Source organism: Lonchura striata, chromosome 35 (assembly GCF_050655825.1).
Source record: "Lonchura striata isolate lonStrDom1 chromosome 35, ASM5065582v1, whole genome shotgun sequence".
NCBI classification, from domain to species: domain Eukaryota; kingdom Metazoa; phylum Chordata; class Aves; order Passeriformes; family Estrildidae; genus Lonchura; species Lonchura striata.
In genome coordinates, this window is record NC_140737.1 from 10,419,533 (window position 1) to 10,445,643 (window position 26,111).

Genomic DNA, 26,111 nt, shown 5'->3' on the forward strand with positions numbered 1-26,111 from the left:
TCAGGCTGGGATAAGAACAATTTACTGGGAACAGCAACAAGATAAGGAACAAACAGAAACAGAAAAAATATTAACAACAGAAGGGATAAGAAAAACCAGTTACAGGGAAAACTACATCACCATCAATTGTATCTTCCTGGCCACGTGTTTCCTCCTGCAAGGAAAGGACACCCGTCTCCTCAGGGAAAGAGAGAGAGAGTCCCTTTCCTGCCCCTGGCAATGACCTGAGGTGGGAGTGAATGTAGTGACAGGGCCATGGCCAGACCCTCATGCCCTTCAATCCCATATCAGGCCATTGGTAGGGGCAGGAAAAGGGACAGGTGTCTTCCCAGCATGGATCACAGGGAACATGGATCACCAGGGCTCTTCCCAACAGGGTCCTCCAATGGGGGATGAAGCTGGATCAGTGCACAAAGCTCTTCCTGCAGCTGGGGAACTTTCAGGATTTCCCTTACTGGTGCCTCCGTTGGTGTTTGGTCAAGTCAGAGCTCCAGGTGAAGCTCTTCCCACACTGGGGACACTCGTAGGGCCTCTCCCCAGTGTGGATGCGTTGGTGGCTGACAAGATGGGAGTTTTGCTTGAAGCCCTTGCCACAGTCAGGGCAGAGGAAATGCCTCTCCTCGGAGTGAATCCGCTCATGCCGGAGGAGATCTGAGCTGCTGTTAAACATCTTCCCACAAGTGGGGCACATGTAGGGCCTCTCCCCGGTGTGGATGCGCTGGTGTGTGATGAGGGTGGAGTTGCGCTTGAAGCCCTTCCTGCAGTCAGGGCAGCGGAAGGGCCTCTCCTCTGTGTGAATCCGCTGGTGTCTGAGGAGACCAGAGCTGCTGTGAAACCTCTTCTGACACTCAGGACACTCGTAGGGCCTCTCCCCAGTGTGGATGCGTTGGTGGATGATGAGTTCGGAGCTCCGTCTGAAGCCTTTCCCACATTCCCCACACTCGTAGGGCCATTCCCCGGTGTGGATGTGTTGGTGGCTGACAAGGTGGGAGTTGGAGCTGAATCCCTTCCCACACTCCCCACACTCGTAGGCCCATTCCCCGGTGTGGATCATCAGGTGGCGTTTCAGACTCTTGCTCTGCCTGAAGCTCTTCCCACACTCCAAGCACTTGTAGGGCTTCTGCCCATCAGGAAGCTTCTCAGGGACCACCAGCTCCGAGCTCTGGCTGAAGCTCTGTCCACCTTCCTGGCCCAGGGTGGGTCTTTCCTCCTCAGAGCATCCTGGGCTGGGCTTGCAGCCCCTCCTCCTGTGAGACCTCCAGGGATTTTCCTCCCTGTTGGATTCCTGCGCTGTGGAGTTGCTCAAAACGTCCTCTTCCATGAGGTTCTGCTGAAGGGATTTGTCCTTCCTGGTCTCCATCCTCAGCTCCTGCTCTGGGGGAGGAAATGACAAGGAGTAGGTGGGATTTGCCTCCGTGCCACAGGGAAGGACAAGGAGATCCCCCCAGCGCATCTCCAGCAGGAGGGCACCGGCAGCAGGGCTGTCCTGCAGCTGGGGGCCAGGCTGGGAGATGGAGCAGGAGAGAGGGGAAAAGGGGCACTGACTTCCTCCTCACCTGCCTCGGTGTCCCAGGGCATCTTCCTCTTCCTCGCAACCTTCTCCATCTGGTGAACGTTTGGGTATGGGAAATCCTGTTTTGGGAGGAAAACAAGTGATGAGCACAGTGAGTTTTGTACTGGCTTCAAAGCAAACCAGGGGGAGAGTCTAAGCCAGAATGACAATTGAATAAGAAAACTAAGATCACGGCAATAATAGAGAAACACTGGTTTAAACTCACAGAGTCAGGATGTAACCGGACACCCCGTTGGTCAGGGTGGTGGTTGCAGGCTGATGAAATGGTGACTGCAGTCCATCTGGAGTGATGAACGTGATTCTGTCAAAGCAGTGATCCTGTAGAAGAGTATGGTCTTGCTCGGAAAGTCCAGTGGTGGTTATGGAGCTCTTGTCCTCTAGGAATGCAGTAGGCAAGGTGATCGTGGTGTTGCAAGGGTGAGATTATATCCAGGCAGGAATGCTTGGTTCCTCCCCCTGGGTGGAGCATCCCACAATAGGATGATGTAATTTTATCAGTCCTGCAGTGACACTCAATGGCCCATTAAGAGAAGATGGCCCCTGGAGGGTGTTATCAGGGCTGAGCCATGGAAGAGATAAAGAACACTGCCCCACCTGTTGATAACAGTTTATGGAGATGGGGACTGAAAACACTTTTGGTTACATCTGACACTGAAACCTGAAACAGTGAGGCAATCCCTGCTCGGGGTGGGGGGTGAACACCACCCCCCTTACCCAAACTGGCTCAGGTGTAAAACCCCCACCCTGGGAAGGCCACGCACACAGGCGACAATGTCACACTTGCACCGCACCAGGGGAGATCTCTGTCCCTGTCACTCCCTTGCTCTCCCTCCTTTTCTTTTTCTTTGCATCTCTCTCTACCTCACATTTACTGTTCAATAAAATCCACTTAGGATTTGGTCACCTTAGCACCTGAATTGGGGCAGGGGCATCTCTCTAACAATTTTATTAACCAGAGTGCAATATTATTTTGCACAGTGAGTTCAGGGCACTGTTGTCGGACCCCAAGCTCCTTTGACAACAGCCTGGTTTCCTCCTCGCGGAGGTTCTGCCTCTTTCCCAAGGAACTCTTGGAAACTTGGATGCAGCTTCCTCTGAGCAACTTTTAGGAGACCTTATGAGAAAAGTGGAAGTTGTGGGTGGCCAGTGTAAAGAAAATATTTTGTTTTCCTTCTTTGAAAAGTCTGTTAAAATCACTGGAGGAAAGGAACCAAATGATACCAGCGAGACTGACAAGGATCATTCACCCCAAGGTGAGAAAACACAAGGCTACTAAAGTCCTACAAGAAGCCCAGCTCAAGTTATTCCCAAATAACTTCTGAATTCACATGTTTGGGGGGAGAATCATTATTTTCTTCATCCCTGTCACCTTTGTGACAGCTACACAGACCTTTCCCTTCCTTTTAATAATCTGTATTGGGTCAAATTTCCATATTTCTTTTTTTGGAACCTGCCAGCTGTGCAGAAACTGATAAAATTTCTGTTGTTGGTCTATTAATGTTTGGGATTTGTTTGTGTTTCCATCAGAAGTGACTTGTGGGAAGAGCAAAACTTCCTCAAGGCATTTTATGGAGGGTTAAATTTGATTGCTGCTGAGTTTGTTTTGTCCAGTGCCCAGGGGATGCTCAAGGTGTCTCTAGTTTTGGTTTGGACCTAATTTTCTTCTGATTTGTCTTTATCACTTAAAAACACCTGAAAAATTACTAAAAAGAGTATTGACCAGAGATGTCAGAAGTCCCACCATTTTAGAGGTATTTGAGGTGGAATTTACTGTTTGGGAACATATTCTGGAGGATTTGTGGGTTCTTGGGGGATATATGGGAGTATTCTCCATATCTTTGCACTCCAAAAGCCAAGGTGGATTGGTCTGTCACCTCAAAATGACTCAATCCCACTCAAAACCCCTCAATCTTACCCCAAAATGACTCAATCCCATCTCAAAATGGCTGGTTCCCACCTCAGCCCCATGCCAAAATTGCTCAATTCCTCAGCCTCCAGGATGAGATGGGGTTGGAAGGAGATCGGGAGAAGTGAGATATAAAGGTGTGATATGAGGGTGTGGGATCAGGATTGTGTGGGGACCGGTGGGTGTGATTTATTTTGATAATAAATAAAACTTTCAGAATTATTGATTTCTGTCTCATTCAATTTCTGTCAGTTCTGATTTGCTTTTCAGAGTGCCGCCTTCTCAGCTGATTGTGTTTGTGACCTCCTGTCCCAGACTGAAAAGCAAGATGTGTTCTATTTGCCATCTGTATGGCAGTTGTCCTGTGTTAAGTGGGCAGTTTTCCCTTATCTCTTCCACAATCAATCCTCCCTCAGGGGAGACATCTGCTGATAATGGGCTATTGTCACTGCATGACTGATAAGAACTGTAACATCCCATTGTGAGATGCCCCGCCCAGAGGGAGGAGCCAAGCATTCCTACCTGCATCTAGTCTTGAGATTCTGGCCCACCAACACAACTTTTCTGGGCTGGATTTTCCCAGAGGAACAGCTGCCTCTTCCTCTTCCTCTTCAGAGGAAGACTCCCATTCCTACAGGATCACTTCTCCAACAGAACCACACCTGACACTCCTGGAGGACTGCAGCCACAATTCCAATTGGACTGTGGCTGACACCCTGTCCAACAGGGTGTCAGGTTTTATTCTGACTCTGTCAGTGTTGTTTTAGTTCACTGCATTGTTTATTTTATCTTTTAATTTTCTTCCCTAATAAAAAACAGTCATTCCTGCTTCCATATTTTTACCTGAGAGCCCCCTTAATTTCAAATTTATAACAATTCAGAAAGAGTCTACATTTTTAAATTTCAGGGGAGGCTCCTGCCTTCCTTAGAAGACAGCTGTCTTTCCAAACTAAAACACCTCCTTTCTCTCCTGCCTTCCTTTGCCTGCTCTGTTTCTCTCTCAGTGTCTCCTTTGACCCAGGGAAGCTCTCACCAAAGACCCTGCCCTGATTTCATTCCCAATCCATGAGCTACAACAACCATGGGTGAAGTTAGGAAGGCTGGCAGTGAAATGTCCCTGTAGGATCTTGCTCCACTTGGCTTTTGGCCCTTTCTTAAGAGCTTTGCCTTCAAGGGCAGGAACATCTTTTTCTGGCTGGGAACTGGACCCTGAGAGCGTGTGCCATGGATCCCAGAGGGGCATTCCCGAGGCTCTCAGGGTGCTGCTCCTGCTGTGCCTCCCAAGGAGCTGTGCAGGGCAGGGGACAAGGTGCAGCAGCTGTGTTGGTTCTGCAGTGCCACAACAGCCCCTGGTTCCAGGAGCTTCCACACTGTCAAGAGTGGTTCCTGTGTTCCATGATGCCCTGCTGTGTCCCCATGGATATTTGGTGTCATGAAGTTCTTCAGTGTCACAATGGCCACCTCGCTCCATGAGCTTCCACAGTATCCGAATGCCCTCCTTGGATGGGCAGTGTCACCATGGACCATTCGCTCCATGCAGCCCCGCTGGGTCACCATGTACTCCTTGGTTCCATGAGGTTCTGGGGTTGTCTCCATGGTCTCCTTGGATCCACAGTGTCACAATGGACCGCTGGATCCACATGGCCCTTCTGTGTCACCATGGCCCCTTGGTTCCATGGGACCCCAGGGTCACAATTGACTCCTTGCTTCCATGTCACTCCCTCAGTGCCAAAATGTCCCCTTCGTTCCATGGGGGACACAAAAGATTTATAGAAACATTGAGGAAATCCTGCTCAACACAGCTGGGAATATCTGCCTGCATTCTAGAAATAGGTTAAAGGTGAGGATGGCAGCAGCAGCTTCCATCTGCAACAGAGATCCAGGGAAAGGGCAGGGACGGAGAATTCAGCTGGGAGACTCAGAGAATTCTGCTTCCAGAGATCATTTCTGGCCACACTGTCCCTTGTAGAAAGGTAACACAATTCCAGGCAGCCTGTACTGAGCAGGTGGCTCCTGAGTGGGGTTTTGCGGTGGTGTGTCTTTATTTGATTTTTGTTCAATATCTGTTTCCCCCACCGCCCCCATCCCTAATCTCCGCCTCTCCCCAGTTGTCAGTCTTCCCTAGCTCTCCCCTAACCCCCTCATCTCCAAGTTGTCAATCCTCCCTTTCCCTGCCCCTTTCCCTGGAACCTTCCCTGTCATTCATCCTAGCCCCCTCCTCTGCTTCCAGAGCATTCCCTGTCTGTTTAGTGAGACTCAAAACCCTATTGCTTATTTTGTGTTATTTCACTTCCCTGCTCCCCCTGATAGTTTTGTGATATGTTAGTTGTGCCCTAAACTCCTCCCCTGCTGTTCCCTCATTGGTTGCTGTTCCTACACCCGTCTCCCTGAATTCTTGTATAAAACCTCTGCTCCCGCTCCTGAGGGGGTCTTGGGGCTCACTGAATAAAACCATCCTGTTCACCCCCAAGTCCCGTGTCGCCTCCGTCTGTTCCTGCACCACCGACTGGGACTGCAGAGCTTCACAGGGGGAGCGGCCGCCCGTTCTCTTCCCTCTCGCAGCCCAGCACGGCACCGCTCGGGGTATCGCGGCGAGGGGAGCGCATTGCCGCACTACAACAGGGTTTGTTGTTCAGGAAACCTGCTCAGGCTTTTCCATTCTTTCCTTCCCACGAGGAAAACTTCTCCTGGGCCTGTGTGCAGGCAGAGCCCTGAGGAGAGCAGGTGGGACACGGTGCAATGGGCTGGGACATGGAGCTGCAGAGCTCAGGGACAAGGTTCTGCTGCAGGGCACAGGGATGTCAGTGCCAGGTGGGCAATGTCAGACATGGTGAGGCTGGGGGTGAGGAGCAGCTTGTCCAAACAGGGTCAGCCCTCAGGGGGCTCATTCTTCTATATGCCCAGACCTCCTAAGGAGAACTTCAGTGTCAAGATCACCTGGGGAATGCTTCTATCAGCTCTTCTCCGAACTGGGAAATAAAAAATGCTCTGTTAAAATAAATAATTAATGTTTTATTAAAACTCTCTTCTTAAAGGATCTTTAAACTGACTCCAATCTGCTGTACAGGGCCTGAAAACTTGTAGAGAATTGCAGGAAGAGGAAGCCCGCCCCAATGAGGGTTTTGTGTACTTTAATGAGCCCTACAATGGATCTTCAGCTGAGTCCAGGAGACTCAGGCACTGAGAGAAGACTGAAAAATCTGCTCAAGGAGTCAGAAGCAAAAGTCCAAGTCCCTTGGAGCATCACGGGGCCCCACTGAGGACAGGGACTGCCAAAGGCTCCCCAGGGACTGGTGAGAGCAGATCCTTGAGGCCAGGATTGCAGGGAGCCCAAGGCTCAGAGCAGGGAACTGCAATGCTGAGCAAGGCCTGGGCTGGCTGGGGGAAGCAGAAAGGCCAAGCCCTGAGCCCAGCCTGGCACAGCAGGGCCTGTCCCTCACGGGTGGCTCGGGGCTATTTGTGGGGCAGGGGGATGTGAGGGGCAGCAAGGACAAATGTCACAAACCTGTGTGACCCTGCAGATCCTCATGGAACCAAGGGGCCATTGTGACACTGTGGGGCCTCATGGAAACAAGAGGCCATTGTGAGTCTGCAGGGCTGTAACACCCCAGAACACTTTGGGGTCACCAAAGGTTCCTTTACTTGATTTTGTTGCACAAGAGAAACACCAGCCAGATATTCTCATCATGGCCAGATGCAAAAAATATTTTGGTAGGACGGGACCCACAAGGATCATCAAGTTCAGCTCTTAAGTGAATGACCCAAACTGGGATTAAACCCACAACCTGGGCAATACCAGCACCATGCTCCAACCAACAGAGCTAAGAGGTCAAAATTACACAAATTTTTACTGGCAAAATATAGACAATCAAGGAGCTTGAGCAAAGGGTTTCATACAACATCCACTTCAACATAAAACTCTTATCATAGCATTAACTTCATTAACTTTGCCCACTTTACCTAAAAACCTTTAACCCTCAAGATGTTAAATTACCAAAAAATGTTCGAGGTAAGCAGGATTAGAAGGAGAAGAAATAGAGAACAGCAGAAAGGCAGCAGATCTATAGAAAGACACACACAGGCACCAACTGCTCGGGTTCCAGCGTCGCTAACAGAGGAACCCCAGGAGAAGGCAGGATCCAGACCATGGGCTGGCCTCGTGCTCCGGCTTTTAACCCCCTGGGCCTCCATGGGCCCGCCCCTGGGGTGGGACTGCCAGGTGATTGCCCAATCAGAGCCAGGGTAGGCACCAGCTGCTGGTGTGTGATTGATTGACAGCTCAGCCAATCAGCACTGCCCCTGCTGTGTGATTGACAGCTCTGCCAGGCCAGGGCTGGGGGCGGGGCTCTGTCCCACCACAAACCAAGGCCTGACCCGCCCCCGGCCCCACACGGGCATTCCGAGCATCCCAAGGTGTCTCGGGACATGGATCTCATCCAGCCTCTGACAGCGACCACGGGGACACTGGGGAACCTCATGGAACCAAGGGGCCATGGTGACACTGGGCTGACTCATGGAATCAAGGAGACCATTGTGAACTCAGAGTCCCCAAGGAACCAAGGGTCCATGGTGACCTTGTGCAGCCGCAGTGTCACAGAGGAGCCGCTGTGACACAGCGAGGGCACACGGAGCCGAGGGGACATAGTGACACATCAGGGCTTTGTGGAACCACAAAGCCATTGTGACACTGCAAGGCCTCATGGAAGCACGGGGCCATTGTGACACTGTGGGGTCCCACAGAATCAAGGGAACATGGAACAGGTCTAGCTGGCTGGGCCTCCTGGGGACCACCTGACAGGTCCGGCTGACCTTGGCAGTTGAGGGCAGCTTCTCATGTTCCCCTGAAGCACTGGGACTCTGGGCTTTCCTTCCTATGGGAGAGAACTGTCCTTCTCCTTCAAGGACCTATGGCCAAAATTTGGATTCCTCCAAATTTCCTTATATGCCAAGATTGTTCCCAGATGAAATCTGCCAGGACAGACAGGTCTGGCTGCCTTGGCCACCCAGGGTCCACCTCTCATCTGCCTTTGAAACATTGGGACCATGTGCTTTTCTTTCTTATGGGAAAAATCATCCATTTTGACCAGGAGCCAAAGCCAAAATTGGGCATCTTCCTCCAGAATTCCCTATATCCAGTGACAGTTCCCAGAAAAATGATGCCAGGACTGACAAGTATGGATGGCCTTGGCTTCCTGAGGACTGGCACTCATGTGCCTCTGAAACACTGGGGCTGTGTGCTTTCCTTCCTAATGGAAAGAACTCTTCTTCCTGTCCAGGCACCCACAGCCAAAATTGAGATTCCACCTCCAAAATGCCCTGTGTCCAAGGATAGCCCCTAGACGAAAGGTGCCAGGCGAAACAGCTCTGGCTGGCTTGGCCTAAGGGTGGCCACCTCTCATCTTCTTTCAGAACACTTGGATTTCACACTTTTCTTATAGGAAAAAACCTTTCATCTTGACCAGGCACTCATGGCCAAAACTGGGATTCCACCTCCGAAACTCCATAAATCCATAAATTGCTCGCAAGTGTAATCAGCCAGGACAGACAGGTCTGGCTGCCCTTGGCCTCTTGAGAGATGCATCTCATGTGCTTTTGAAACACTGGGGCTTGGCGCTTTCTGTCCAATGTAAATAGTTGTCCTTCTCAAGGTGACCATGGTCAAAATTGAGATTCCTCCTCCCAAATTCCATGTATCCAAGAATTCCTCTATAACAAAAGCTGCCAGGACAAACAGCTCTGGCTGGCTTGGCCCCCCAGGAGCCAACTCTCTCCTCTTCTGCCTTTGAAACACTGTGGCTCTGTGCTTTCCTTCCTGTGGAAAAGAAACATCCTTCTTGTCTTTGCAGAAATGGCCGAAGTTGGGGTTCCACCTCCCAGATTCCCTATATCCAAGGGTTGCCATCAGACAAAAGCTACTGGGAGAGAGAGGTCTGGCTGGCTTAGGCCGCTGGTGGCTGCCTTTCATCTGCCCCTGAAACACCGGTGTTCTGTGCTTTCCTTCCTGTGGAAAAGAATTGTGTTTCTCCTCTGGGTGTCCATGACTGAAATTGGGATTCCATGTCTGAAATTCCCTATATCCAAGGGTTCCTCCCAGACAAAATCTGCCAGTACTGTCAAGCCTGGCTGGCCTTGGCCTCTGGTGTTGCCCCTGCCACACTGGGGCTCGGTTCTTTCCTTCCCATGGAGATCACTGTGACACTGTGGGCACCTCATGGAACCAAGGGGATCATTGTGGCACCACTGGAGCCCTTGGAACCAAGGGGCCATGGTGACACCGCGGGGCTTCATGGACCCAGAGACCATTATGACTCTGTGGGGCCTGATGGAACCATGGAGACCATTCCGACCCTTCAGGGGCTTGTTCACCAAGGGGGCATTGTGACACCTCAGGGCCTCCTGGAAGCAAGGGACCATTGGGACACTGCGGGCCCCCATGGAAGCGAGGGAAACATGGAACAGGTCTGGCTGGCTTGGCCTGCCAGGGGCCACCTGACAGGTCTGGGTGATATTGGGATGTCAAGGGCTGCCTCTCATCAGCTCCTGGAGCACTGGGGATCTGCGCATTCCTTGCAATGGAAAAGAACTCTCATTCTTTTCAGATGCCCTTAGCCAATACTGACATTCTGCCTAAAACATGCCCTATATTCAAGGGCATCTCTCAGAATAAAATCTGGCAGCTTTGGCTGGCCTCGTCCTCTGGTGGTCACCTCTCATCTACCCCTAAAACTCTGGGGCTTTGTTCCTTCATTCCTATGGAAAAGAACTGGACTTCATGTTCACGAACCATGGCCAAAATTAGAATTGGCTACTGAGCCCGGCTGGGCTCACGGAACCATCTGCAGGCCCCGGGGGGATACTAACCCTTCCAGTGCTGCAGGGTAAATGTGAGCCCAGCAATAACATGTCAAAACAAACACTGGGAATGGGGAGATAATGATAATCAAACCCAGGGGCAGTTTGGACTCCACCCTTGCTGGCAAATTCTGTGCATGTTAGTTATATGTTGTACCTGGCCTGGTCAAGGGGACTATGCACACCAGCCATTTAATTGGACTCTGACCAAAATAGACCAAGGGAAAATTGTTAAGCATAATGCCACCACTGTTGCTCTCATTTTTTTGTTACTAACAAAGACTCGGCAATCTCTATGTGGAGATGGAGTAAACCTGAACTCCGGTATACCTATTGGTGTCCTAGTTCCAATCCTGGGAGGGGATATTGTCATTATCCTGGGGAATATCTGTGTGGGTATTGGGGCTGTGAAACCATAGCAACCGCCTTGGCTGTCACCCATCCAGGTAAATGTTTAAAGGTCTCATGGTACCCTGAGGGGTGCAAAACTCCGGGATATGGCACTCAAGGAGAAATTCTGTATAAGGGGGATAGCAGGTCCTGTAATATTGTTGTTACTAAAATTAACTTTCAGACCTTACATTGTTAATAAAATCATAGACATTGTAAAAGGAAGACTAGAGGCAGCTCATCTAATGCTTATTAGAGATAGGTAGGAAACATTGCCCAGGGACTTAGAAGTAGATGAAACCCTGGTCTTAAGCTACCAAGAGTTAAAGCGTTTTAATGAACAAATTGGTAAAGAGAAAAAGGGGGGATTGTAATAAATAAAAAGGTCTTTGTTCATCAAAATGAGCGTTAAAGGAGATAAGAATTTGAACTGAATAGGGAATGCAACTAGCATAGAAGACTGTGAAACTAATTATATACAAATTAACTTTTAGGCCAAGGACAATCTGCAAGAAAGATGAGGAGCCTTCATTCTTATGACCACCAAGGGCAGAAAAAAGTCCCCCAAGCAACCAATTGCACCGGCACAGAGTGCATCGAGAGAAAATACATCAGCCGGAAAAAAAAAAGGGACTATAAAAACAAAAAGGTCAAAGGGGGAAGGTGCGCCATGGCAGAGCAGAGCCTCCCCAGCTGCCCAGTGCTGTTCTTTTGCTTAATACCACTTGCTTAATAAATTCTTGTTAATTTATTTGTCTATAATTAGTCTTCCCAGTTGAATTTGTTCATAACAACCTGACATCCTGGTGTAGAACGTGTCCTGGAGGATCGTGCCGCACCTGAAGTCGATGAGCTTCGCCTCGCCCGTGACCAGGTTTTCGAGGACTTTCTCAGCCTTGATGTCGCGGTGCAGGAGCCGCAGCTGGTGCAGCGCCGCACGGCCTCCAGCACCTGGCGGAACAGGCCCGCGCCACAGGCTCTGTCAGGAACCCCCGCTCGGCCAGCGAGTACCAGAGGTCCTGACAGCGCTGCAGACGCTCCGTGGCCAGCGCGGAGCCGTCGGGCAGCTCAAACCAGTCCAGGAGCCACACGATGCCGCAGAAGCCAGGGCACGACGCCATCCACAGCAGCGCCGGCTCCAGGGGCACAAGGGCACCGCTGCGCTGCGGGGGGACCGCGATGCCTCAGCTGGCCCGATGCTGCGCCGCGCCTCGGGCACCCCTGCCCGGCCCCAGCCCGCTCCCATTGCCCGGCCCGGGACGCTGCGGGCCCCGCTCGCTCCCCGCTCTCTCCCCTCGCAGCTCCGGCTGCCGCCCTGCCGGGCCTCGCCTCAGCCCCGCCCAGCACCCCCGCGGCTTCTCCCGCTGGCCCCGCTCACTCAGCAGCCGCGCCCGCTCCGAGATGCGGTCCCGGCGCACTCGCTCGATGGCCACCTGCAAGCCAAGGCCAGCGCCGGGCTGAGCTCGCCGCCCGACGCCCGCCGCCCCCTCCGAGCGGGTCCCGTCTCTTCCCGGGGCGCTGCCGGCGAGCCGGGTCCTGCAGTGAACGCTGCCGCAGCCGCCGCTGCCCAGCAGAGCCCTCCCCTCTGCGGGAGGGTCCCACGCATCCCGGCACAGCGCCGGGGCTCTGCCGGCAGCCAGCACCGGGACCCCAAAATTCTGCTGTCCCGGGGCCACCGAGCGGGCACCCGGCCCTTGGCCCTGTTATAGATACATATTATAATATTGGCTTTCTGCAAATATTCCATTGGATTTTATATGTGTGGTGTTACAATAACTTTGTTATATAGTTTTTATTTCTGCTGTTCATTCATTAAGCTCAGACACAGTAGTGCCATAGCTGAGAGAAGCATGCTTGTGTTAAAATTCCTGCTTGGATGGGATAACATCCAGTGAGCACAGGATGAGGACACCTGTACAGATCTGCCAACCATCAGCACTCACCGTCTGAAGGCAGTGTGGGACGGGGCCAAAACTGAAGATGATGATAAAAAAGGACCAAAACCACAACCAAGGAATACACATGCCCTAAAAAGGTGGAACTGAGGAGGAGCCATGCTGAACAGTTCTTGGAATATGCAAACTAGCTTGGGAAAAAGTTTACTATGCATAAGGGACTATGAATATGCAACCGGCTGGTGTAAGGGAAAAGGTATTCAAGGGGTATCTCCGGAGATAACCGTGTGCTCTTGGCTCAGTGCCGAGATGCACCCGGCCCTAACAACCTTTGCTCTATGGCCCTTGTCTCCTCTTGTCCTGTATGAAACTTTTAAAATGTTCCCAGGGCAGTGAAGGTGTTTTTCCCAGCCCCGAGCAGAGAGCTCTGCCCGGCGGCTCCCGGGAAAGGCGGCGGCGCTCGGCAGCGGCCCCGGCCCGCCCGGCCCGCGGGAATTCCCCGCAGTGGGACAAAATCCTGCCCCGAAGGAGCGCTCGGAACGCCGCCTGCGGCTCCTCCGTGCCCCGCAGGTGCCGCAGCTGCCCCGCTGCGGCAGGCGCGGCTCTGGAGCAGGGAGGCTCTGCGGGACCCCCGGGCTGTGCCCCCTCCCGGGCCGTGCCCCGGGGCTGATGCTCGGCCCGGGCTCTCTCGCTGTCCCGGCTCCCGCAGGCTCCCGGCGGGAGCGGCACCGCCCGCCCGGCGCCGCAGGGCCGAGCCCTGCCCAGCAAAGGCTCCGTGTCCACGGCCGGGCCCTGCCGGGGCTGCGGCCGCTGCCCGGCCCGGCACAACCCGCAGCGCCCGGCGCGGCTCCCTCCAGCCGGGCACTGCGGCTCCAACCAGGCGGAATATTCAGCGCACGGAATCTCTGTCAGCGCTGCTCACATTGCAAAACCAGCTGCTGCCGAGGCAATCCCAGCTCCCACTGAAGCCTCCCACCCAAAATGCTGCCTTCATCTTGGACACACCGGTAAGAAACCCAAGAGCAAACTGGAAGCTGATTAGAGAATCTTGCACAATCACATCCAAGAATATTTTGTTACAAAATCACAAATATTAACAGAAGCTGAGAAAGTCAACAATGTTAGAAAACAAGCTTCCAACAATGGGACTCGAAGAGCTAAGGGCATGCGTTTGAATGGAATGAGCCCCTCTCTTTCTGACATGTGAGCAATGCCATGGAATTTCCCAAACCAGAGAAATAGGGAGGCCTGGCAGCAGCAGCTTCACACACAGACACAGCAATGACAGAGAACAGGGCAGGGCAAGAGGCTGACAAAACTCTAACCGCTACTTGCAATGAAGTACCTTTGTTTCCAGTTCTAATCTAGCCACTATTAATATAGAGTCCAAAAGACTAAAAATACTAGTAATAATAATAACAACTGTACCATTAATAGCAAAAATAGAGGTAATAGAAATGATAAGAGTTAATAGTGGTAATAAAAACTCTACCATACTTATACCAGGTTTGCATGGCCAGGTTTTGGTAAGGCAGGGCATCTAGGAGCAGCTTCTGTGAGAGCAGCTGCTCCTCCATGTCCCACAGAGTCAATTCCAGCTGGCTCCAGGACAGACTGGCTGCTGGCCAAGGCTGGCCCAGTTAGAAATGGTGGTAACGCCTTTGGAATAAGAGATTTAAGAAAAAGAAAATGGGTGATGCTGGAGTTGTGACTGTGAGCAGGGAGGAGCAGGGTGAGGACCTGTGAGAGGAACAGCTCTGCACACCCCCAGGGCAGGGCAGGGCAGGAGGGGCAGGAGCTGCTCCAGCTGCTGGAGCTGATTGCCCTGAGATTCCCTGGTCAGTCCCTGGGGAGGCAGCTGGGCCCTGCAGCCCATGGAGGGCACGGAGGGCAGAGATGCACCTGCAGCGCCTGGAGGAGCCCGTGCTGGAGCAGGGGGATGCCTGAGCGGAGGCTGCGACCCCGTGAGAAACCTGTGCTGGAGCAGGGACCTGGCAGGGACCTGCAAACCCCTGGAGAGGAGCCCACACTGGAGCAGGGCCCTGCCAGGACTTGTGAGCCCTTGGAGGAGCGAGCCACGCTGCAGCAGCTTGTGGAGAACTGCTGTCCGAGGGATGAACTCACCGTGGAGAAGTTCATGGAGAAGTGTCTCCAGAAGGGACCCCTGGCACAGCAGGGGAATGACTCCTCTCCCCAAGCAGCAGGAGAAACAACAGGGGATGAACTGACCAGAGCCCCCATTCCCTGTCTCCCTGCACCCACTGCGGGGGGAGGTAGAGATGGGAAGGAGGGAGGAAAGGGCAGAAGGTGTTTTTAAAGCTTTGTTTTACTTCTCACTATCCTGCCCTGATCCAGATAGCAAAAATTCCATTAATATCTCCAATTTTGAAAATTTTTTGCCCATGATGGCATTTGCTGAGTGATCTGTCGCAGTCCTTAGCTCTACCCATGAAGCCTTCATTCTGTTTTCTCCCTCCTGTCCATCTCTGGAGGGGAGTGAGAGAGCAGCTTTTGTGGGTGCCTGACATCCAGCCAGGGTGAACAGACAACACTTCCTTTCCTTCATTCATTCTTTCTTTCCAAAGGTCACTGTGAAGGGGTTGAGTGGGGCTTTGACGGAGGGAGTGAAGGTGGTGGTGAATGGTGGAGACAGGAGCCACAGGGACATGGGACAGGCATCAGAGGGGCCTGGGCAGCTGGCAGGGGGCAAAGCCTGTCCCCTGGCCCAGCAGCAGGGGACAGGGGGCACGGCCTGTCCCCCTGGCCCAGCAGCAGGGGACAGGGAGCACGGCCTGTCCCCCTGGCCCAGCAGCAGCCCTGTGCCCTGCCCAAGGCACTCCCAGCAGGGGCTGGGCCCCAGAGGCAGGGGGAGACCCCAGTCCTGGGGCAGCGTTTCTGCCCCGTCCCCTGTCCAGCCCAGCCTGCCCTGTGTGCGCAGTGACCGCTGGCACGGGCTGCCCTGGACACTGTGACCTGCTGGGGACACTGAGAGCTGCCCCGCTGTGACACTGCCCTTGGGATTGCACAGGCACCAAACAAACCCCAGCCAGCACCGCCCCTTGTCATGTCCCAGGCACCGGAGAGCATCAGAGCCAGCCCCGCTCCTGGTGATGTCCCAGGCACCAGGGCACATCCCAGCCCTGCCCCTGGTGATGTCCCAGGCACCAGGGCACATCCCAGCCCCGCTACTGGTGATGTCCCAGGCACCAGAGCACATCCCAGCCCCACTCCTGGTGATGTCCCAGGCACCAGGGCACATCCCAGCCCCAATCCTGCTGATAAACAGATTTCAGGGGCACAAAAACAGTTGCAGACTTCCCATACTTTAGGGATCCATTAAGCACAGGAAAACGGCAAAGATTCATTTGTCACGTATGCATGGGAAAGGCAGAAAGGTCAGAATGAGGAAGAGTTATTTTACTTCCTCATTTTGGAGACTCCTCCCCAAAATGGCCCCGGGAACAGAACCACACATGCTTAATAGCCTTTTTGCCAATTAGCATATGAAGCGGAGCAGAGGAAGTGACAGGGATATGAATATGCATTCATATTTTGTGTATTCAAGACCTCTGTAAATAAAAAAGCTTTGTAATACCTGTGATTTTTGCAGTGTGCATTAGGGAATTATCCCACGTACTGCCCAGCTGTCTCAATAAACATACACTTTCTAACTTTAAACTCTTAGAGAGTTTTTGTCTGTCTCAGTTGGATATCGATATTAGATTGATATTCATATTTTAGTAAATCATTGTCTTAAAGAAGTCCTAGTATGTGTATTAACATGCCTTTTCTTAATATTCTAATAATTATTGTTGCATTGCTTCAAGATAAACTGGTATGATTCAAGGAATATCCACTGAGGTACACACAGAGATTGGATTTTTCATAAGCAAAGTGCAGTTGTAAAGTTTTTTCACTGAATTCTGCCACTTGTCATCATTTTAAAAGTTAAAAGTCAGCTATTAAAGTCAATAAACTTCTAACAAAGGGAAAAAAGTATATGGTTTGCACTAGATAAAATATAAATACAGAAAATGTCTCCCAACCGAGTTCCTTGCCCTTATCAAAACATCTCCCAACCAAGTTCTTTGCCCTGAACCTGGCTGGTAAAGAAAAATATTATCAGTAAACCTGGATGAAAGTTTGCATAAGTTAATAGTATTCAAAATACATGTGCTGTTCCTATTATTATTTCTTAGACAAAGAAAAAAGGGGAAAGGGGTTGGATTGAGGGCACACCCTCCTCCCCTCTGAGTCTGTTCTCATGTTTTACAATAAATCCTACAACAGTACAATGCAGCTGCCTAAAATATGGACACTGGAAACCACAGACAGCATTACAAATGATCACCTGCCTCATGGACAGTTCATAGAAGGACTTGATTTCTTTACAAATTATTTCTCATGTTTGCAAACAGTTTTTCTGTTTACAGACTCTTTTCTGGGAGTTCGGTTTTTTTCCAAGGGATCAAGTGCTGAAAGGTTGTTTTATAAAATTGGGTTTTTCTCTAAGGGTTAAATGAGCTCAGGGTTAAATACTTTCTGCTTTTAGAGATAAGTTCAATTTGTAACCAAGAAGCATTATGCCTGTGGCCTGAGTTCTCCCCTAACAGTTCCTGAAGGGGAATGCTGCAGCTGCAGTGTAAATTAGATGCATGCTGTCCTCTGTCCCCATGTTTGCAAAGGGCCCTTGCAGATGGGTGACAGAGAACAATACACAGAATTTGATAAAGAAAAGAAGGGTGAGGTGTTACCATGATTGACAGGGGTCTTGACCAATCAAATATCTCCCAAAACTGCAGGCACCTCACAGGCCAGAACCTGAAGGGGCGTGGAGCTCAAACCGATGAGAGCTTCCAGGCCTGGTCTTTCAAATGCCCTGTCTAAGGGGGGGCTTGGGAAATAAAATCTCTCTGTTGCCCCATGAACTCGGGAGGAGCAGTCTTTGTCTCCTGTGCCCTCGCTGCCCCATGAGACCAAAGAGTTGTTCACCAGGGCCCTCCCTGTTTGTGGCCGTCCATTGCCCAGCTGAGCAGGCAGCCAGTTGTGTTTGCAGTGAGCTGCCACAGGAAGACACACAGCAGCTGGAGATTTGAATAGCAGGGCTTGGGCCAATTCTTCTTCTTTCAGAGTGCAAGAAAGACGCAAAAGCACAAGGAAACACGACAGTGTTTCAGTGGAGTCTCTTTGTCCTGTGAAGTTCAGTAGTTGTTGGTGTTTCTGTGCTGCTGCTAATCCCTTCCATGAAAAAAATCATTCTGGGAAGGAGCAACAACATCTGACACGCACCAAGTGTTGCCCCCAGTTGCTCCAGGTGCTGCTACCAATAGCCCCTGTAGGACAGAGCACAGCCCCCAGTGCACACCAGCTTTGGCTTCCCTCGGGCAGAGAAGCCCTTTTGGGGCACAGGTTTCTGGGCAGGAGACGGGCACCGGTGCTGCCAGGGCTCGGGGGAACTCTGCTTGGGCGGGGACTGTGCCTCACCTGCTGCTGTCAGCGCTGCCCGGGCCCCAGGGCTCAGAGCAGCATTCCTGCCCTGGCCCACACGTTCCTGGTCTGTGTCCCACGGCCGTGCTTAGGATGGCCACCATGTGGGACGTGTCCCGAGGAGGCCGTGCCAGCTTCTGTGGAGGCCCCGTGCCCTTCCCGCCGCGGCTGCGTCGGCAGCTGCGGGGGCTCCTGCTGCTCTGAGCCCGCAGAGCAGGGCAGCGTTTGCTGATGGGCTGAGCCCTTCCTAAAGATCCTGTTGGGCTGTCTGACACACCTGGGGCAAGGCATTCCTTCCACCCTGGGCCACTCTGGGGGGCTGGGGGTGGCCCCAGGGCAGGTGGCAGTGCGTGCAAGGGCCCTTGGTGACACGGTGCAGCATGGTCACCGTGGAATGGAACGGGACAGGGGATCCAAGGGCCCTTGGTGACACGGTGCAGCATGGTCACCATGGAATGGAACGGGGCAGGGATTCCAAGGGCCCTTGGTGACACGCTCTGGCAGAGGTGTTGGCAGTTACAAGTTACAGTTACACTCCACAGTGCTCGGTGCACAAGACGAGAGAGGACGCGAGAGAGCAGTGCTGTGAGGAGCCCTCGCACAGCCACTCGTTCCTTGCTGACCCGGAGCTTTCCAGAGGTATTACTCCTGCAGGTGACCTCGTGGGCAGACCAGAGCACTTGGTGACCCCTGGCCTTCCCGAGGCATCTCTTCTGCAGCTGCCCTCGAGGGCAGACCGTGGCATTTGCACCATCCTTGACAGGAGTCTCCTGTCCTTGTGGCAGGAGCCCCAAGAGCAGAGTGCAGGACTTGCTGTCCTGTAGCCTTGCCAAGACTTCACTCTTGCAGGTGCCCTCAAGGCACGACTGCAGCACTTGCTGACTTGGACCTTTTCCTTTTCACCTTCTGCAAGCAGCCATGAATCCAGGCAGCGACGTAGAGCTCAGACCTGCGAGCGTGCCCAAGCTGGCCTGGGGGAAGGAGGAGAAAGAAGGCCCTGGAGCTGCCCCAGCACAGCAGCCTGAAGAGCTGGAGCAGTTCCAGCCACCGCAGAAGGGTGAGTGGAAGAGCTGGGCCACAGGGATGGTGCCTGCAGCCAGCTTGGCCCCATGCCATGCCATGCCATGCCATGCCATGCCATGCCATGCCATGCCATGCCATGCCATGCCATGCCATGCCATGTCATCCCCTGGGGCCATGCCCATGGACAGGATGGAATAGGGGCCGGGCAGACACCCCACAGCCGTGCTCCATGCCCTGGGCCGTCGCGGGGCTGTCCCTGCCTGGGCAGTGCAGGGCTGGGCTGTGTTCTCCGGCCTCTCCCGCAGCCCCTCAGCTCGGGCTGCGCTCGCTCTTTGCCAGGTGCAGCCGTGCAGCGCACACGAGAGCAGGAACGCACCCGTGGCCGCTTCCACAGAACAGCGCAGGTACCTGCAGCCATCCCCACCTGGGCTGGGCCGGCTGGCACTGCTCAGCCCAGCAGCACGCCTGCAGCACTCCGTGGCTTCTTGCCCTTCTCCTACAGCTCGTTTGCAAATTCATCAAGAGAATTCGGCAGGAAGAGACCGGCGCCATGGGCCCTGGGCTCAGAGCCTACTCAGAGCTCCTCGGACATGAGACCAGTGCCGCCCTGCTGGATTTGCTTGTGCAGAGGGGTGTTTCCAGAGCAGAGCAAGTAGGCAGCTGTGGCCAGGCTTCAATTCCCCCATGAGTCACACGGCTTCTCAAGCCACAGTGCTGGGCCCTGTGAGCCTTTGAGGCCATCACATTGTGGTGGGAAGGGAAGCACTTCTCTGGGGACACTGGGAACACTGCTCCCTCTGGCAGCTTCCCAAGTCTCCCTGTGCCTTCTCCAGGTGCCTGCCATGGTGAGGTACATCCACCAGTGGCTCATGGCCAATGATTCTGCAGAGCACAGGCTGGACAACGCCCTGCTGTATCTCACAGAAGCGCAGCCAAATGACGCAGTAATGACACTCCTGCGTGTGGCCCCATCCTGTGACAGGTACGGGGCCCACCTGCCCAGAGGGCTCAGGGCTCACCCCAACCCATCGCCCTGTACAGCCTGTGCCAGGTGTCTGACCCACAGAGAGTCCCAGGGCCCTCTGGCTGCTCCCTTTCCCAGCCCTGGCATGTCAGCCCCCGATCCTGCTGCCATTCTCCCTCGCTGCCCCACAGGGGCCTGTCCCCACAGGGCTGGGCTGCCTGGCTGCTGCTGGAGAGGGGCAGTGATCAAAGGCAGAGCCGTTGGTCAACCCGGGCCCCTAGAGATGCCCAGGCCACGGTGCTGTGTCTGAGATCCCCTGAGACAGATCTCTAACCCCACAGAGCTGCCATGGCCATGTGGAAGACCATCATGTGCACGCCCTGGACTGCAGAGCTGGCACAGCAGATACTCCTGGATGTGCTGGGGAGCTGGCCAGAGCACAGCACGTGCACCTCCGATGGGGACAAAACGGGTGTCTTTGTCCTGGCTGTGAGTTTCTGCCAGTGGCCTTTGCTGGCCCCAAGGCCACCTCTCCAGCAGCTCTCTATCCTCCTTCCCCCACTGCATCTCCCTGCCTCAGGCACTGGCCTGAAAGCTGGCCTAGGGACAGCTCCAGGGCCACCAGGCCCGCTGCTCCCCCTGTGTCTCTCTGGGCCTCTCCCTGCCACGCTCAGGCCCTGTCACACGAACACCTCGGCACTGAGCCCTGTCTCGGGGGGCTTTGTCCTTTGCAGGCAACTGTGGTAATATGGAAGATCCTCCAGGAGCGCTGTGTCCCAGATATAGTGGATGAGCATTTCCCGCAGTTATTTGTGCATCTGCTCTTCCAAGTGTTCTCCAGCACCAAAGAGATGCCAGAGGCGGTTGGTACCTTTTGGAAGGGATGCCAGGAAGAACACGGCCTTGCCACCAGCCCCAGCAGGTGCTCTATCCCAGTCCTTCTGTACCTGCCACATGGCCAGGGCAGGATCCAGTGCTCCCAGTGTGACCCGGGCTTTGCTCTGCACTCAGGTTTGCAGTGAGGACCCTGAAGTCCCTGCTGTGCCGACTGCACTATGAGGATGTGGTGTTGTCAATGGAACGCAAGCGTGGCTGGGACACGCTGCTCTGTGCTGACACCCACATTTATGCCGTGGGTCTGCTGGCCAGGTGAGACCCCCTTCTCCCCATTGCTCCCGGCATTTGTGCTCTGTGTCTGGGGTATTCCACTCAGTCCCTGTGGCTGTGGGCCAGAGGCACGAGGGACGGCCAAGCAGACTGGGAAAGGCTGGGAGAGGAGGGTGCCCAGTAGCAGCCACATCTCAAAGGGCCCAGGTCCCCCTGCAGGGTGGGGGGTAAAGACAAGAACTGCATCAGTCTGTCCTGGAAGGGGCTTCCCCCCCCAGCTCAGGGTCTTAGTGTCATAGGAGCAGGCCTCCAGCTGGGTAATCATTATCACTGACTCCATATATTTCAGAGGTCCGATCAATAATTATTATTATTAAGAAACCCAGTGTTCTTATAGATAGTTATGATATAGATTGATTTAATGGGTTTTCAAGTCTAAACATTATCACCATTAGTTAATTAAAAAATCACGCTTAGGTAGACAAATCTCCGTAACATATTCAGATGTTCACAATACCAGGTGCAGCATGTTAAGATAAGAATGTTTTTTCATTCTTTCCTCTGATCTTCTCAGACTTTCTCAGGCGATGCCTGGGAAGGTTGTCTGTTTCTCTCTGAGGCCAGAGAGCTGCTGCCACATCTTAGTGCCATTTTCCTCCTTCCAGGGAGATGCACAATGAATCCATCGATTTGTGTAAAAGCATCTCAGGCTGTCTCCTTGAGTTGCTCAGCAAAGAGATGCCATACTGGAACTTCCCTGCCCTGGCATTCCTTGTGGGGGTGAGTCTGAAGGCCGGCACTGCCTCCCAGCTCTCTGCCCTCTCGTAGCCGCAGCTGCCTGGGACGGTGCCCACGCCCTGTGCTGCTGCCTGGTCCCCGCCCTGTGCGGTTCTGGGCTCCTGCCGGCCGGGTCCCCTGTCACTGCCCTGTGCCTTTCAGGTCCTGCATTGCCTGGACTTGAGCGCATGCAGTGACAGCATCATGGATCTCTTGTCGAGGCACTTGCTGAGTGAGTGCACAGAGATGCGCCGCCAGGTTCTGAGGGCCCTCCTCTTGCTCAGGGATAATCCCTCGCTGGTAAGGAGGGGCAGCAGCTGAAGCCGTGCAGGCAGCGTGGGGCTGGGGAACGCAGTTGCTGGAACTTGGCTGGGCTTCAGGCACTGGGTCAGCCGCTCCCAGCTCTCCTGCCTCCCACTTCAGCTGCCCGAGGGCTGCGGGACAGGCCTTTGGCCTCTGGGCCCTGTGGCAGCAGGGTGGCCTTTCACACACCTTTGCTCCGCACAGGCCAAAAGAATGCGGAGCCTGACCGAAAGCCTCGGGGAGCTCCTGCAGGAAAATGACAGTGATGTGGTCAGGATGGCCATTGTTCTAGTTAGTGATTTGTTCCTGGATAATGATGCCCCAATACCCAGCCTCATCACCCTGCAGCTGGCTAAGGTGCTCCTGCCACTCTTTGAACACGTAAGGCTCTGTGCCCTCAGCCACGGCCACTGGCTGCTGCCCAGACACTTGGTGCCCTGTGGAGATGCAGGCCTGCGCCAAGGTGGGCCAGAATCAGCTGATGCCAAGGTCTTGTTTCCTTCCTGTTACACAGGATGACAGGCATGTGCAGTGGATCTCCATGTTTGTATTTCGAACCTTGCTGTCTACTGTAGAAGAGGAAGGAAAAAAGCTCCTGATGACACAAGTGTGTCACAGCCTGCTCCCACTCTTCTTCCACTGCCATGATGAGAATCAGAGTGTGGCAGAGGTGAGGACTCGCGGGCTGCTGCTGTTCCCCTGGGAGAGGGCTTGGCTGCCTCTTACCCGGCACCTAGTAGGCTGGATCCTCCTCCTGGCCCTGGCACAGGGATGCTGATCCTGGGCTGTAGGGCGATTTCCGTGTCTCTACTGCTCTCCAGGCTTCTCAGGAAACTCTCCTTTGTGTGGCCAAATTCCTGAACAGGAGAGATCTTGAAAAATCTGTAAAGAAGGAGAAACTGTGGAAGTTCATTGAGATCCTGGTAAGGAGGGCCGGGAAGCCGCAGCCCCAGCCTGGAGCAGCCCCTGAGCGCGGTGCTTGGTGTGTGGGCTGGCAGCTGTGCCCCTGCCCGCTGCTGCAGCCCGAGGCCGCGCGGGCTCTGCTCCAGGCTCCTGCGGCCCCAGCCGGGTGCCCATGGAGCCCCGGCCCGGGGGGCTGCGGGGCCAACCCTTCCCTCCTGCCGCTCTCTCCAGCTGGCAGAGGACAGCAGCAGCGTGGCCGAGCACCTGCGCCGGGCCCTGCCCTACCTGCAGAGCCCACAGGAGCCCCTGCGAGAGGCGGCCGTCAGGTTCATGGGTGAGCCACGAGCCGGGCCAGGAGGGCGTGTGGGCACAGGGCTGGCGGCGCCGCTGGCAGGGAGCTGTGCCCTGGGCCTGACAGGCTCTGTGTTCCCAGGGACGGCCGGGCAGCACCTGAGGGGGAGGAAGGAAGAGCTCCAGCTCCTCTCTGAGGGTGAGCGAGGGCAGCGGGCTGCCAGCGGGGGCTGCCGGGGGAGCTGCGAGCCCTGCCCCGGCTGCGGAGGGCTCTGCTCCCTGTGCGGACCAGGGCCGGCGTGGGCAGAGCACACAGAGCTTTCAGGGCACCTGGGGGATTCGTGGCCAGCAGCTTCGGGCTGATCCGGCTGGTCCCTGCTCCCTGCTGGCCATGGCCAGAGCCGGCTGGGATGGCCCTGGCACAGAGTCCCCTCGGGTCCCCTCAGATGTGGGAACTGACCATGGCTCTGTTCCTCTCTCTTTCAGCCCTTGAAGGCTTGGAAAATGACAACAGCGTCACCGTGGCAAGCCTGGCAGTTCAAGCATTGTATATCCTCCAGGAAGCAGAGAGTGCTCCATATTCCATCTTCAATAACCTGCGTGATCGGCTCTGCAGGGCATGGAGGAGACGGCCTCGTCTGTCGGGGCTCGGCTGGCTGCGCTGCTGGAGCTCTGCAGAGAGCTGATTCCAGAGGCTCTGTCTGCAGGGCCACCTGAGCCAGCAGGAATGTTTTATTTCTTAGCATTGTTCTTTTCTTCTTTTGTTTTTCTTTAGCATGTTAATATAGGATGTGTTGTAATAGACAGACTCCCAGGATCTTTCTTTTGCTGCCCAGGCTCTGCAGGGCCTAGGGGAAGAGGGAGAAAAGGGTTCCTGGGCTCAGCAAGCTGCCCAGGCTTGCAGGGTTGCAGGGAAAATGGCCAGAAGCCCCTTGGCCTTTGGTGGTTGTGCTGAAGCCTCCATGCTGCCCACAGAGCAGATGGGCAGGGGCTGGAGCTGTGGGGATCACTGTGAGAGCGGTGCCTGGAGATGGCCACAAGCCCTGTCCCAGGCAGGAAACGCCATCCGTGTCCTCCTGCCCACGTGTTCCTGGCTGGATTGCTGAGGGCTCCCAGGTGCCTCTTGGTGGGGCTCCTCTGCAGCTCCTATGGGGCTGCGGCGCTGCTGCCGGGCAGGTTGGCCAGGCTGGGGAGAACCTGAGGGGACGGGGCCATGAAGGGATGAGGGGCTCTGGAAGCCCTGACAGGACAAGGCAGTGGGAAGGCACGGGGGGTACGTGTGAGGGAGTGGGTAACGTTGGCTCGGGGAGGAAAGTGGGTTGGAGCCAAAGAGACCACTCACCCTGATGTTCGTGTGGCAAACAGAGCTCGTTTATTCTCAAGCCCTTCCCTCTAAAGGGCCTTTGAAAACCCAGTCTGGATGATTTCACTGCTCTGATCTCTGTGCCCCTTCAGATTCTGGCCTGGGGAATGCCTGCAGCCTTGGGAGAGATGTGATGGGCCCAGCCCCTGTCAGTCAAACCAGGGCTAGTACATTCACCCCGTACAAGCCAGCCTGCGCGGTGACACGGCAACAGAGTGCGAGGCACAGCTCCGGGAGCTCCCCGTGAACCTCAGCTCTGGGACCACTGTCTGCCCCAAGCTTCAGGGGCTGCAGTGGGAGCCCGGCTGGGCTCTGCCCTGGGGCCATCCTGCAGGGACAGCTACAAACAGGGAGCATTCCCTGCCACAAAGAGCCAAGGCAGGGCTGCAGGGCAGCTGCTCCAGCCCCGACTGCACTGCTGAGTGCTGTGCTCTGGGGCTGGGGCTCCCCGCACAGGGGACTGCACTGGTGTGCCAGAGGGGACAGAGAAGCTGCTGCTTCAGCCTAACTGAGGTGGGTGTGTGGGCTGGGAAGAGTGGGGAGGCTCAAGGGGATTCACAGAGCTCATCCTGCTGCAAGGATGAGGAAAAGGGAGTGGGAACTCAGCAGTGACGAGAGCTGGGGGCTGGAGAGCAGCTCTCAATGACACTAAAATCCCACCAGACCTCTGAGACATTGCTGCTCCTCAGCCAGTGAAAGGATGAGTCCCTAAGCCTGGGGCTCGGCCTTCCTCATGGTGAGGGGCACCAAGAAAGGGAACAGTGTGATGGAGACTGGAATGGGCTGGGAACTCTCTGGGGGAAAAGAGGGAGCAGTTGGGGAGTAAAAGGCAGGTGGGGGAGAAAACAGTTCAGAGAAGGGCTGAGCTGCTGTTTGAGCAAGCTGCAAAAATCATTTGGGGTCATCCCAGGTTGATTCAATTTCAGAAGTTATTGAACAAGTTTATTTTTTGGGTGGTGCCATGTTTTCCCTTGGAGGTGTACACTCTGCAAACTTGAGCTGTGTTGCTGAAATGCTCAAGCCAGTCTGTGCTGCAGGTCACCCCATTTCTCTTTTGGCTGATTGCAGCCCGGTGCTAAGCTCCAGCAGGGCCCTGGCAGAGCCCAGAGCAGCCTCAGCACCCGCAGAGCCCGGCTGCAAGGAGAGAAACCAGAAAGCCCCGTCAGCTGAAGGCTCCTGTCCCCTTGTCCCAGCCACCTGCGGTGCCCAGGCCATGCTGGCCGTGCCAGAGCTGTGCCCAGAGCTGCCCATCACTGCTGCCTTTGGGAGCAGAGCAG

At 54.4% G+C, this 26,111-nt stretch overlaps 1 protein-coding gene across 1 annotated transcript; it reads right to left on the reverse strand.

The window, feature by feature from the left end:
• Window positions 1–451: 451 nt before the first annotated feature.
• Window positions 452–11,842, reverse strand: LOC144247283 (uncharacterized). Its single transcript, XM_085565022.1, has 3 exons — window positions 11,746–11,842; window positions 11,517–11,672; window positions 452–1,374 (listed from the first exon to the last, which is right to left on the reverse strand). The coding sequence occupies exons 1-3, from the start codon at window positions 11,840–11,842 to the stop codon at window positions 452–454; spliced, it is 1,176 nt and encodes a 391-aa protein (XP_085421148.1).
• Window positions 11,843–26,111: the final 14,269 nt, after the last annotated feature.

Coding starts and splice junctions, on each gene's coding strand:
- LOC144247283 (XM_085565022.1), bottom strand. CDS start 11,842: ATGGCGTCGTGCCCTGGCTTCTGCGGCATCGTGTGGCTCCTGGACTGG. Junction 11,673..11,745: donor CACGGAGCGTCTGCAGCGCT/GTCAGGACCTCT, acceptor CTGTTCCGCCAG/GTGCTGGAGGCCGTGCGGCG. Junction 1,375..11,516: donor GTTCTACACCAGGATGTCAG/GTTGTTATGAAC, acceptor TTCCTCCCCCAG/AGCAGGAGCTGAGGATGGAG.